Source organism: Schistocerca americana, chromosome X (assembly GCF_021461395.2).
Source record: "Schistocerca americana isolate TAMUIC-IGC-003095 chromosome X, iqSchAmer2.1, whole genome shotgun sequence".
Taxonomy (NCBI): domain Eukaryota; kingdom Metazoa; phylum Arthropoda; class Insecta; order Orthoptera; family Acrididae; genus Schistocerca; species Schistocerca americana.
In genome coordinates this window covers 732,568,326-732,581,645 of record NC_060130.1, presented here as the reverse complement: position 1 = coordinate 732,581,645, position 13,320 = coordinate 732,568,326, and the positions used below count along the sequence as shown (strand labels likewise).

General features: G+C 36.6%; 1 protein-coding gene across 2 annotated transcripts in view; it reads right to left on the bottom strand.

Moving 5' to 3' along the window:
* The window catches only part of LOC124555702 (protein Hook homolog 3-like), a 185,081-nt gene extending 171,983 nt beyond the window's left edge, over positions 1-13,098 (bottom strand). For both annotated transcript variants that reach the window (XM_047129705.1, XM_047129706.1), the window contains exons 1-2: positions 12,636-13,098; positions 1,240-1,325 (exon numbers count right to left, since the gene is read on the bottom strand). In XM_047129705.1, the coding sequence (XP_046985661.1) occupies positions 1,240-1,325; positions 12,636-12,674 (125 nt within the window). In that variant the 5' untranslated portion in view covers positions 12,675-13,098. The remainder of the gene's footprint in view (positions 1-1,239; positions 1,326-12,635) is intronic.
* Positions 13,099-13,320: the final 222 nt, after the last annotated feature.

The following is a 13,320-nucleotide window of genomic DNA, read 5'->3' as shown; positions in this document are numbered from 1 at the left end:
TGGCAGTAATGGACACAAAATAAAGAAGGCCTCTATCAAGCAATAGATGCCAAATGGCTGATTATTATGCCAAACTTAATTTACACAGGACTCTAGGACACAGAGATTTTTTTCATAAATAAATTTAAGCAGATGTGACTCTACAACTGTTCTAAAAATCCTGATTGTCACAAAATTTAGTCTCAATGGAGAGCAATCTTGATGTGGTCAGGGGAACTTAAGTCAATACTGTTTCATATTACCAAATCGAAATGCAGTAAGATCAGACATTTATTACATTTTGAATGTTAAAACTTAAAAAAAAAAGTTTATTTGGAAAGATCCATCTAAAATTGGAAATGTCTATAAGTTGAAGATTGTGAATATAGCAGGTACATGCAGATATCACAACACTGAAAACAATCATGCATTCCACAACAGGTACAAGAGATCCATGTCCATGCCATGACAACATTTCCCATGTCATATAACTGCCACTATTCACAATGGCCCCACAACCACACATGCCCAGTATCAAATGCACACAAGCCCAATGGTAGAGTGGAGAAAAATGGTGGCTTATCAAATGAACTGAGCTTCTCTCAGGCATCAGCTGTCCACTGCAATAAAATCCTTTTGGGGGTGTGACCGCATCATGTGTGATACACTACCAACATTTTGGTTGCTGCTGTTGCAGGCAGGATGACTGTAGTGGAACATGGTCAACAAACACATGTTGCTGGATTAACCAGTGTTGTATTTGGTTGCCAGCTGCTTCATATAGAGCTGCATATCTTGATATGTAATACTCAACCAGGCACTCACTTCTGTTATCACGGTTGTAATGTTTTCCATAATCTTGCTATATTTAATCATTTCCTGATGTTGACACCAATGCAAGTAAACTATTGGGCCTCACACACATCACAAGACAATGGTCCTCTGAGCTCTCGAATAGTACTCACTTAAAAAGCACACTTTGTAAATTATACACACAAACCTTCCTTGTGAATGAGTCAAGCTATCAGTGAAAACCACATTAACATCCCTATACTAGCTCCTGAGATTAGCCTTCATGTTCACAGATAAAAATGTGGCAAGGGAAGTGCATATGTCAGTTAAAATCAATAATTCTTCCTACTGCAGATGTAATATAATGGTTACCTTTGGCGCATTTGCATGAAATAATGTTAACTACAAGATTCATTTGGTAAACAACACAATAAAATGAGGGGTTATGAAACTGATACTCATACTTACATCTGTGCCAATGCTTGAGCCATTGCAACACCATCACTGACTTCTTCCACTGTTGAATGTGGTGCGTCAACATCGAAGGTTTGTAGCTGTCGGCAAGAAACAACAACTTCTTTAATCTTTGAAATTTTTAAGCTAAAACACTTTTGGAGAAAGTCTAAGAAGAATGTTAATCTGCTGTTTACTGGAAACTAGCTAAATTTTGCTGCTATTGCTACATCCTTCACCAAAGTGTGATATGTATTAGAATGTTCAAAGCAATGAAAGTACTAAAGTTAATCTTCTGTAGTTTATACATTTCCAGGTAGTTCCAAATGCTGAATCAATTTGTTTTCCTTGCATCAAACAAAGATACTAGGTTGCTTCACAGAAAACATACTAAATATACTCCTACATTTTATGACTTACTAATATTTTGGTGCGGCAAAATGCTCAATGTCGTTCACGGAGTACTAGCACAACCCATAAGTTGATAAGCACTCTGTCATATGTGGAATTGCATCAACGTTTTCACCTTTCCAATTTGTGGCACCAGCATGTACACACAATTTTCCATTGACACTAAAGTATACTAAAATATAATATTAATAAAAAAAAAACACAATGACCCTCTAGCCACAGCAGGCTTCTATTGGTAAAAATCAGGATCGAGTACAGGAAATTACACAGTTACAGTGGCTTTGCTGTAGCTACACTGATCCCCATTTATTTAATGTTCCCTTCCCTTTCCCCTGCCTCTAACCCCAAAAGCTGCATCTGCTTACAACCCAAACAAAATATGACAGCCACTTTCTTGTTATATGTGAAATTTCATATACTTTGAAAAATTTTCACTGTGGAAGTAAAGCTATCAAAGTTGCAGAAAATCCACATCTACGTCTATGTTCCAGTCATGAATGATGGGTGGGAAAGCTGAATTAAATTATACAAATACCGACAATCATAAAAGTGGCATATTACAGATTCTGGCAGGATTCTATAAGGCACATATTTATAGCATAGATTGCATACAATGATTTCTAGGTAGATTGATTCAACAATGTTTGTACAGATAGAATTCAAGAAAAAATTTTTGTTACTGTGATAATTTATAATTGAATCTTACAGTTACAACACATAGCAAACATTCTAGAAGTATTCATCTGAGCACAGCTACTAAATAGATTGCAACAAGACAATGGAAGTAAACAAGGAATTTCATGCCATTATGACATCTAATTTGGTCCACTAGATTTCAGACGAGGGCTCAGCAAACATCACAATTGACATGTATTGGTGTAAATAACACTAAGTAGTCATTTAGGAAAAAGCTACTGTAACAGTAAAACTGCATCTCTGCTTAACCCAGCCTGTGCAGATAACAGGGAAATCAAAGTATCAATTTAAATCACCATAAAACTGAGGAAAAGCTTGAGTACAAGAGCACTCCTAACGAATAAAATAATCTAAGACAGCCTCAGTTTGTTAAGAAGTAAACAAAGAAAGCTGTTTTTGCACAGACAAACACTTTAAAACAGTATATCAGAAAATTTTGTTGTTTACTTAAAATGGTAAAAACTGAAGGAGTCCACTGCATTCTCTGAGGCACAAAACCTCTTTCCATGAGTTTAGGGGAAAATCCAGTTAAGTACACAAACAGAGGAAATTTCTTCTTTAAACCCAAGACTACCATCCTATCAAAGTTAAAGTACCAGACAAACTATGGGCATTGGAGTCTCATCACATACATGAGATAAAACAAGTAATGTTCCTGATGGATATTATAAATGATGTACCTGAAACCAGAAGCTCAAATAGCAGAAAATCAATACAGAATATTGCCAAGACAGGGGGGGGGGGGGGGGGGGGGGGGAAGGGAGAGAGAGAGAGAGAGAGAGAGAGAGGAGAGAGAGAGAGAGAGAGAGAACCAGTATTTCACATGATGCAAATATTATAATAAATCACATTTTAAAATGGGAAATGGAAATGATTCATGTGGTTTCAAAGAAGTAACAATACTCTGAGAAGGTAGGCTAATATCCAGTATATTCAGTCAAAATGAATTTCAAAACAACAAATTTTATGAGCACCCTTAAAAATAAAATTTAATGCTGTACCATAAATGTTTCAAGTTCAAATATTACAAATAGAAATGTTCTCAGTGAAATATGCACTGTGTAATAAATCAAGAGCCATTTCTGTGGCAGACTGACAGACATCAATGTCAGGTCATACCACAATTGTCAGCAATTCCCAGTTGGTCTTACAACTTACACAGTTAATACAATTTTTCAGCTTGTAATAGAATCTACAGCTGTTAAGTGCCTTTAAAACAATAAAATACTTGTGATTAGTGGTCGCATTTTCAGAGGAGTCATTCCACTAGGATAATATTTTACACTAACCACATATTAAAATTTTTATGTGGTGAAACATTAGCTTCAATTATTAGAAACTTAACCATGGTGTTTAAGTGCATAAATCCAGTCATAACCCATTGACAGAGAAGTTCCAGTTTCCTACGGTAAATACAGCAGAACATACACGTTAAACTTAAAAAATAGTGTCAAAAATTATTTACTACAAAAAAGAAGAAAAGTGGTTAAGGTTTTCAGCATCTTTTTGACATCACCGTCATTAGCAAAGCATCATTAGTTCATACTGATTAATTGTGAAAAACTTATACTGCCTGTGGCAATGTTGAAGGAACCATGTTAGAAGTCAGCTTAAATGATTCTGAAAAAGTAAAAAATTTGAATTTGGATGGCCATACAGGTATTCGAATATCACTCCTCCCTAATATGAGAGCACTGTCGTAACTATAGCACTACCTTAATAGGTAACTTCTAGAGAGGAATTATGTCTTCCATTTATGCTTTATTTATTGACCCTCTGCTCTTTACGCTATACAAGATGTTTAAAAAATGTCTCCCATACTCTTACAACAGATATTATTTGACAAAAATAGGGAATAAGTACCACAGACATATGTCCACAAATACTTGTTGAGATATCGGAAAGTCTTTCCTGTCACAGCCATCTGTCAGTTGACACTACAGGAGGTGCTTAATGTGGTTACCAGTCATTCTTACATATACCTCAGTTCCCCTCCTCAGAAACTCATGAACTCATGCAAACACTCATAGCTGCCCTTGGATTTGGTCATATTAGAGCTGTGCCCTCCCAAAACTACAGTTCAGTAGTTTTGACATAGTACATAAATGATGTAGTAAATGGTAGGATCACTGGTAGTATTGGTAGTGAAAGCAACATAAATCAATGTGTGAGAGAGGAACTGGGAGCCTACAACTTCACTTAATTTTTTGTTTCTTTGTTTTGCACATAATTTGAACCCCAAATCACTCAGTGTTAGTCCATTGTGTATTTTACATCTTTACAAAATACAGATTGCATTTTATAAGTAAAAAAAACTAACTTCATCATGATCAAAGGCAAGAATTTCCTATTATAATGCAAAATTTGTTTAGCAATAACAGAAATTTGTTTTATATAGGCTTGAGGAAGTATTGAAGTGATGTCTGAATGTTTTTGTTTAGCAGGTTTTTTGGTTAAGTTTACATTTTTCTGAGGAAACTGCATTTTATTTTTTTACTACTATGTCCCTGTTTCATGTTAAAAAATCAACAATTTTCTAATAAAACCCGAATTAAACAATGACAATTTCAATTTTCCTATAAATACTATTTATTTTTAAGTAGTAGACAGGAGGATAACTATGTAGAAAAAAAGTTCTGTATGTTACAGGATTACATTGTCCTTTATATATCCACACTCAGTCTCTAGATGATTCACTGCTTCCGATTTCTAGGGGAAACTTGTAGGACACCGAAAGCATATGCAAACAAAGCAATCGAAATGAGGTAATGCCCTATAGGTATTAACACACCTATCATGCAGATAATGTGGTTATGATCTTAACTTACGAAAGCTACCAGGAAAACTACTGTAGTCTACACTTACTGACAATCGTCTACAGTAGCAAATGTTGTTTTACAACTCTAGGTCATATTCCTACATGTAACACATCCAAACTGTCTATGAATAGGGAATACACCAATGCTTTTAAATGTCCCAAAGCTAGAATTCTACAGGATTAATATTAAGGTAAATTGGGAGGCCATCTACTGGACATCCTCTCAAAAGCCATTGCTCATTAAACGTTTATGTTACCTACTGTAGTAGATTAAGAGGTGGTCCCCCATCATGGATAAACCACATCTGTTGTCTCTTTTGCAAGGGTAACATTCTCCTGTAGTCCAGGTAATGTGTCATGCAGAAATTGGTGATAAACAGTACCTGTTAATCTGTCTGATAATGAGTATGGACCTACGAGTCTGTCACCCATTCTTTCTGTCCAGCCTTTGATACTAAGTTGAACCTGACGCCTCACTTCTATTATTATTCTAGAATCTGAATTTGCTCACAAGCGGTTATTTACAAAATTTGTTATCCCACTCTGTGTGAATCCTGCCATTGCCTGGGCTATATCCTGTGGTGAGGAAAGTATGGTGACATCAGTCAGCACAGTAGTATGGACCATTTATTCTTTCCCTGAAGTCCTCCTTATAGAGTCCCACACTTTTATTCATAATGTAGAATGGTGTTATACAATAATGGAATTCCTATCATGGCCTCTTTCTCCTCACTAAAAAAAATCTTTCTAGATTGAGCACTTGAGATTGAATACACTTCTAAATCATCTGTAGATGGTTTACTTCTGGTTCTTCACAGTGAGGCCTCTTTGACCATTAACTTAATTTGACAATCATTGTTACACCACCGAATAAGCTGTCTTCTAAAATAGCCAGCAGTCACCTCTGCCAGGAGGTCTACCCATTCATGATCACTACACCAGTCAGTTAACTGTACAGCAAACATTTATCCTTAGCAAACATTTTATTTTGGTACAAACACAATAGTAGCTTTGTGGATCACCTCTGCCAGGTGCTCTTCCCACTTATGATCACTGTCCCAGTCAATTAGCTATACAGTGTAGACTATTTTGTTTATTATTATTATTATTATTATTATTATTAGCCTTACATTGGCAAGTGTTGGTTCTGGAATTTCCATTTCTGTTTGTGTTGTGCCAATGATTCACACAGCTAGTTTCATGAGTTTAGATGCAAATAATGCAATAAAGCTAGATGGCTGCATTTCCTAGAAAATTTTAACTTCAACATACAGTATCTGCTATGTTACTTTAATTCTCTTGAGTGAACTTAGAGGTTTCCTGAATCCAGGCATGGTGTTTCTCTGGTTACTTAAAGTGTGAAAGTGAGAATGAAAACTGACATTTCCAGTTCAGGGATTGTCTTACCACACTTTTTACATGTTGTGTGTTCCTTACACACACGTCAATGTAGTAGGCCTACAACAAAACTGTTGGCCTTTGAAACAACACAGATGATTTCAGTGAAACTGGCTTTAATATACTTTTTCTCTAGCACGCACTCAACCTTTTTCATCAAGTTGTGTACACTGTGACATTTTCTAGTTTCCAATCTTTCAGGAAGTCTGCTCCATTTACATATACAAGCATGGCTTACCATAACATCTTTATTGGTTTCAAATGTTGGGTACAGCTCAACTTTAACTGGGTAATTATTGTTCTTTATTAAATTTTCTACTTGATAAGTTCTAGTAATCTGAATAAGAAGAGTGCCATTTCTTACGGTTGTTTTCAGCGCACCTACCAAAATTACATAAACCTCTGCTTATACACAAAGGTGAAAATTTTTCGTATAAACATGTCATGCAATATAGGATGCATTTTCTTAACCTCACCAATGGAAGCTTGGTAGGTAGGACTAGCTACCCAAGCTCTTATTTGGTTGAGTGTTTTTCCTCCCAGATTGTACACCAGTCCCACTAAGTGTCCTTTGTTTGTAAATTGTGAACCAATGTCTCACCTGAAATGCTAGGGATCTGTAGACCAAATATGTAGAAGGACCTTAGTCACCTGATGTGACAAGTGTCCCAGAATTTGCCCACTAACAACTGTTGTATCTGAACAGCCATCCTTCTATCAGAATGTAGCACATCCTGTGCTGCAATGTATTTATACCCACTCTTGTTATCTGGGTAGTTAAGGAAAGATACCAGTCCTTCAAGACACAATGTTTCACAGACACGCCCAACAGTGGTCGAGAAACTGTGCTCCGACTTGCTCCGATTTTAAAGTACAGCAATTGAATTCTGGTAGTGCTTACAAAGATTACCCTAAGTAGCACAACAATGTGGATGTTTATTTCTGTCTGGAATGTTGTAACCTAACATACTGCATTGAATTTCTTGGCAAATGCCAGTTGTATATTGTCCATTGTTGTAGAAGGATGTGATTTCCACTAATGAGAATGAAATACTATCAGATATTGCAGCAAGTGTAACATTTTGACACTGTTTCTTGTGCCTATGATGTCCTGACTTCCACGCATCAATAAATGTTAGTGAGCTGTGCAATTCTTGTGAAACAACAAGCTGAAATAGATTATGAAGATGACGACAAATCACCTCCACTATGTTCTGCAGTTGCTGTGCAATGACTTTGAATTGTTAGAAGCTATTTTCCATACTTTACTACAGGTGTTACAGTTCCTGCCTACTACAACCAGCTGGAACAACAACTCTTGTCCGTGTGTCATGTCTAAAGCAAACTAACCTTTCTTGGTTTCATCAAAAAATGTAGAGCAATATTTGGAGCATAATACTGTTCCTACTGCAAAATTATATGAATAAAGCAATTTCTAAATGAAATAATTCATCTTTTTAGGTGATTAATTTAAATCAAAAGACCTATCAGTGATTTTATATGGGAGTCAACAGTGAAAATTGCCGAGTTTCACAAAAAAAAGAGTTGTGTTCATATATATTTCAGTATTTGCTATGGACCATTTATTTTATGCTATGTTGTATTTGCATTTACAGTATATTACAAATACATGATTAAAGTGTACTTATATGTCATAAAATGTGTCAGTTGCAACTCTTTATTACTCTGATTTAGTGCCACAAAGCAAGTACAGACCTTCATATTTTCATACTATCAGTTAAAATGAGGTGGACAGCACTTTTCAAGCTTCCCAGTGATTTCCAGGTTCTACGGGTCCTTCTTCCAGTTTGAAACAAAAGATCTATATTGATAAGATGACTTCTGAACTGACTGGATACTGCATAATTTTTTATATGAACACATTTATTTTTATAAGAGCAGGTTTGCTGCTGAAAACATGTCCTATCTCATTGCCTTTGTTGTTTGTGTGTTGATACAACCCCCAAGTCCACATGTGTGAAAGAAAATATTTTTGTTTTAATGAACCTGGACCTATTTCCACGATACTTCAAACAGACAACACTCTGTATGGACCAGATAACATTATATCACTCTGGAGACTGCAAATATGCACCCCACATCACCTAAGTAGTACATCAATTACTTTAAGATTGAGTGATTTCTACATGTGCACTCAGGGCTGGTTTAAGGCCAAACTGACAAAAGCCACCGCTTATGGCACCAAACTGAGAGGGGTGCCAGAGATGCCACAACTGCAAACTTTCTATACAGGATGTATCACAATTATTAGCATCTGCTTCAGCTGCCAAGTTGAATGGGGTGAGGATAGCTTGAGTGTAAGATTCGTATACTGTGCATATGACAATTAGGTGTGAAAATATACAAGGGAAAACAGGGGAAGGGGGCACAAAATAGTAAGTCACTTACGTGCAAAAATGTTTTTGGACCAGCCTTGTGTGCACTTCATAAGTCATCGTAGGTGTATGGTTCATAGTGTACCACAACACTTCTCTTCCCTTACAGCTCCATTTAGGGACAGTACACAAGAAGAACTCTTCATACACCCCGATTATCCTAGTTTTGTCATTAAGCAAGACGTTCATGGAAGGAAATAACATTTCATGACCCAAAATGAAAAGTGAAATCACAAAATGTTAGACTCATAATGATGCATGGACTCTGTTACTGCTTACTGTGGAGTTGGTTGAGATTCTGTGACACACACAATGAATTTTACTGATCTCCTTTTAACCTTCACTATTTCTGCTATTATTTGAACTTAGTACAGTACTCAGATTGATAAACAGTAGCCAATAATTGGTCAAATGTGGGGTTTGGAAGCAACCTATTACATGGATGTATTACAATCCCTTGTGAAATGTCCAGAAAGTTTCATCCAGGCATTTCTCTTCTTCACAATTATATACGTGGTGATTCCATCTTGAAATGTTTTGAATAGGTACCCAGATACCCATAGGTCGTTACTGATCATTGTGTGCATTATCAAATGATGATCCTTGTTCATTGTGTGCATTAAATTACAGTTCTTTATACTGACAGTCAGCTGTCAGATTTTACACAAAGTGCTCATTTTCTGCTTTCATAACATTTTCTATGATCTAATGAGCACAGCTGAAAGAACTGTACAACCAATAAACAGCCCGAGAAAGTATCAAGCTAGTACTTAACCAATAATAGGAGAGCCCTTTGGATACAAAATTCTTTTGAAAAACTAGTATATAGCACACTCATTTAGACAGTGTTGTGCTTTGTGTGCATCTCAAAGACCTTACTGGGAAGTGATAATCAGTAATACTCATTTCACATGTCAACAAGGAATAGTATAGAGTTAGGTGATTGTAAAATTGAGAAGTTCCTCTGTTATAACTGTTGCTGAGGTTAGGAACACATGGCAGTGTGCTCATCAGTGCCCCAGTTCTCTTGTCTTGTTTGCAGAGCCTACAGTTCTGTGGGAGGGCCTTGCTGAGTTTCCTACTCAGTTTTCCACTACAGTAACCCAGATGAAACTCCAACCCACAGTCTACATGTACTACTCCCTCTCTGACTATCCTACAGTAACATCCACACACTTATCACACATCAGCAACAAGGGCAGAAGCTTAGTCCAGATCTGACACCTTGTGAACATAAAGTCTGCTTTACTGGAGAACTCAAGTGACATTGCCACTCATAGGCACTGCATATATTCCATTTGCATTCTTAGTGGCTCAAACAGGGGGAACACCAGTGATGATGAGCAAAGGAAGAATCCTGAGGACCTTCTGCTGGATAGTTAATAGCAGTCTATCAATTTCAGCAGAGATTCTGACATTTATTAGCAATTTCTGAATAAACCAAAGTGTACTGGATAACCTGTTTTACATGATACTGACTTAATAGCGCAAGTAATTAATATACCATCTTCAATCATACTATTTTATTGGTTACAGTTGCCACAGGGGTCATTATGGACTGAAAAGAATCACCTCAAAACACCAAGTTCCCCAACAAAGCACTCTCTACAGAGCTAAAGATATTTTGTGTAAATGAATGGTAAATCTATTACAGCACACAGTAAAATGCCACTTGTTTCACTGTCTGTGAAAGTAATTTTGTTGTATAGTCACATCTAACAGTCTCTGGTTAACAACAGTGATATGGTGCAACTCAAACCCATACACACAGTGACTAGCTGAGAAAATGTACATTAGGCAACAGTTCAACATTTTTCTTATTCAAATCTTATTATAAATCATGCTTTGTGGCCTCCTTGAAGGATGTTTCAGTATAATGTACTAAGTTTATTAATAATCAGATGTCTCTCAGAAACTTTATACAATGAACGTTGTGAGTTGACACTGTGGGGGAAAAAATGCAGGTAACAGTACTTAGGTCCTACTTGCAGATTTCCACCTCCACCAAAACTGCTCCTGACTGCTTCCCACACCATGAGGAATAACAAGTCAAGTCTGGAAACTTCTCCTTTAAGTTCTTACTAATGTTAACCATAAACTGTGCTTTTGTGAATGTGAACAATATGTCTTCAACATTATTATAATACTGCTATGGGGATTCAGCATCATCCCTGACGAGCACCACATTGAGCTCAGGAGAATGACAAGACATTACTGTCATACACTACACATCTTGGCACAGTTGGTTGTAGAAGCACTACAATGCAATTGCGTATTGTAATGTGACAAGGTGGTGTAGTTTTTTACTTTCATTACTAAACCCTACTCTGAGCCCTCTAGGTAATCTTTAATTGTGTAGTATGCATTACTTATGAGGTACTGCATATATCAACTACCTTTTTTAAACAGATATATGGTAAAAGTTACATAGCAGACACCTTTGCACCTTTCATAGTTTATGTGCAATATATGTACACAACATTATTCAAACTCCTTTTCCAGTGACTTGTTATCTGATTTTACATTGCATTTATAATTTTTATAATGGAAAATGTGCAAAATATGGCAAGAAATATTAAATGTTGCATGAATGTAAACATTAGGCTGTATTATGGGTCAATTAGTTGCTACAACCTATATTCTGCATCCATAGTCATTGGTTTTGCCAACTCTCAACCAAATTATCACCTTCCAAAGGTTTTGCCAACTCTCAACCAAATTATCACCTTCCAAATTAATCTTGACCTCCAGCTATGCTACAGATCAATCTGTCATCACAATCAAGATTCCATGGAGGCCTTACTGGCAAGATATGATGGCTAATCCACATTATAGTAAATGATCCCCTTACCATAAGAAAAACTGGGCAATATTAACTATTTCTCACACACATAAGAGCTAGTGTCGGGTGAGAAATGCATGCGAAACTTGTGCAGTGAAAATTTCCCAACTTTTTTGGTTACTACACATTCACTTCACACAGCAAATGCATTATAACACGATAGTTATCTTTGCAGTAGAAATACAGGAAAGAACCATATATTCAGTTGGACTTGTGACAAAAAAGGTTGCCTACAAATTATGTATTTTTTTTCCATCTGTGTATTGATAACACGGTTTCTAAGATGACTTCAACGAACGTGCGCTACAAAATGGGAATGGCTTCCTTGTTGAGATCCTGTTGATGCCACTTTCTTACTTTGCTGCACACATGAATTTCACAGCTGTTTTTGTCCTAGCTGTAACTCATTTGTGTTATCAGCAAAGAAACTTTCAATTCGGCAGAATTCATTAAAAAAAAGAGACCCCTGTAATGTGGCTTTTATTCTACAAAACAGCAGTGTTCGCTTCATTCAAATCTCAATGCCTCTCAAATAACAGACCGAGGGGCATTCGGTTCCAATGTTCTTAGAATGACAGTTGTGACCTATCTGCTTTAATAAGTGTTTGAACAGGATTACACGAAAGCAGTACTGGAGTAACTGCACAAAACGGCGTGACTAACGACAGTGGTGTTCCACGGAAACATGTTACTTCCAGCACCACGTTTCAGCTAATGACGTTTTTACCCTTTCGCACTATCGACTGGTCTGTATCACTAACATTATTGTCAGAACTTCGGCTGTCAGTGCTTTTGTTTCTGGCAATTCAAGTATCAGAAAATTGTAAACATACTCGCTTGCGGTACTTACCCACTTCATCAAGCTTTCACATAATTGAATTTTATCCATGTCTGCTGTTTCTTGAGTTGTTTACAACTACATAAGGTGACTAACTTTTTATCTACAGTACATTTTTGTGATTATGATCAGTGATCATTGTTTTAAACAGCTCTGTGTCATAGACGAGGTAGTGTGCATAATTTGTAGGTCTCCCGGACTTATTCAATACACGTAACTTCAGTATTAACATGTTATTCCGTTTTCATTTAATAATCTGTTCATGTTTTAACTGCAATGTCATTATACATTCGGCACTCACTATAGCATTATCACACGTTAACCTCTCTGACATTTGTCAGATTACGGACAGTTTCTGCAGTAATTTACGAAACTACCTCATGGTATGGGCACATGTACAAACTACGTTAAATACTGGAGAGAAGCCTGTGTATCATGTTTTAAAATTTAATTATACTGTACAAAAACACGCAAACTCCAAACATGATCAACTACAAAAATACACCCACGCGACCATCGCCAAAGATCCATATAAGTCGCCACGGAGAATTACGCGATGAGTAGGAATTATTTACAGGCGAATAGGTACCATTTTTGGATAAGGGTCTGGAGGTAGATCGAACCCATTCAATTGAAATGATTTTAGGAAACAACTGAGACGCACATCAATATGAACGAATGAAGACCGACCCAGACG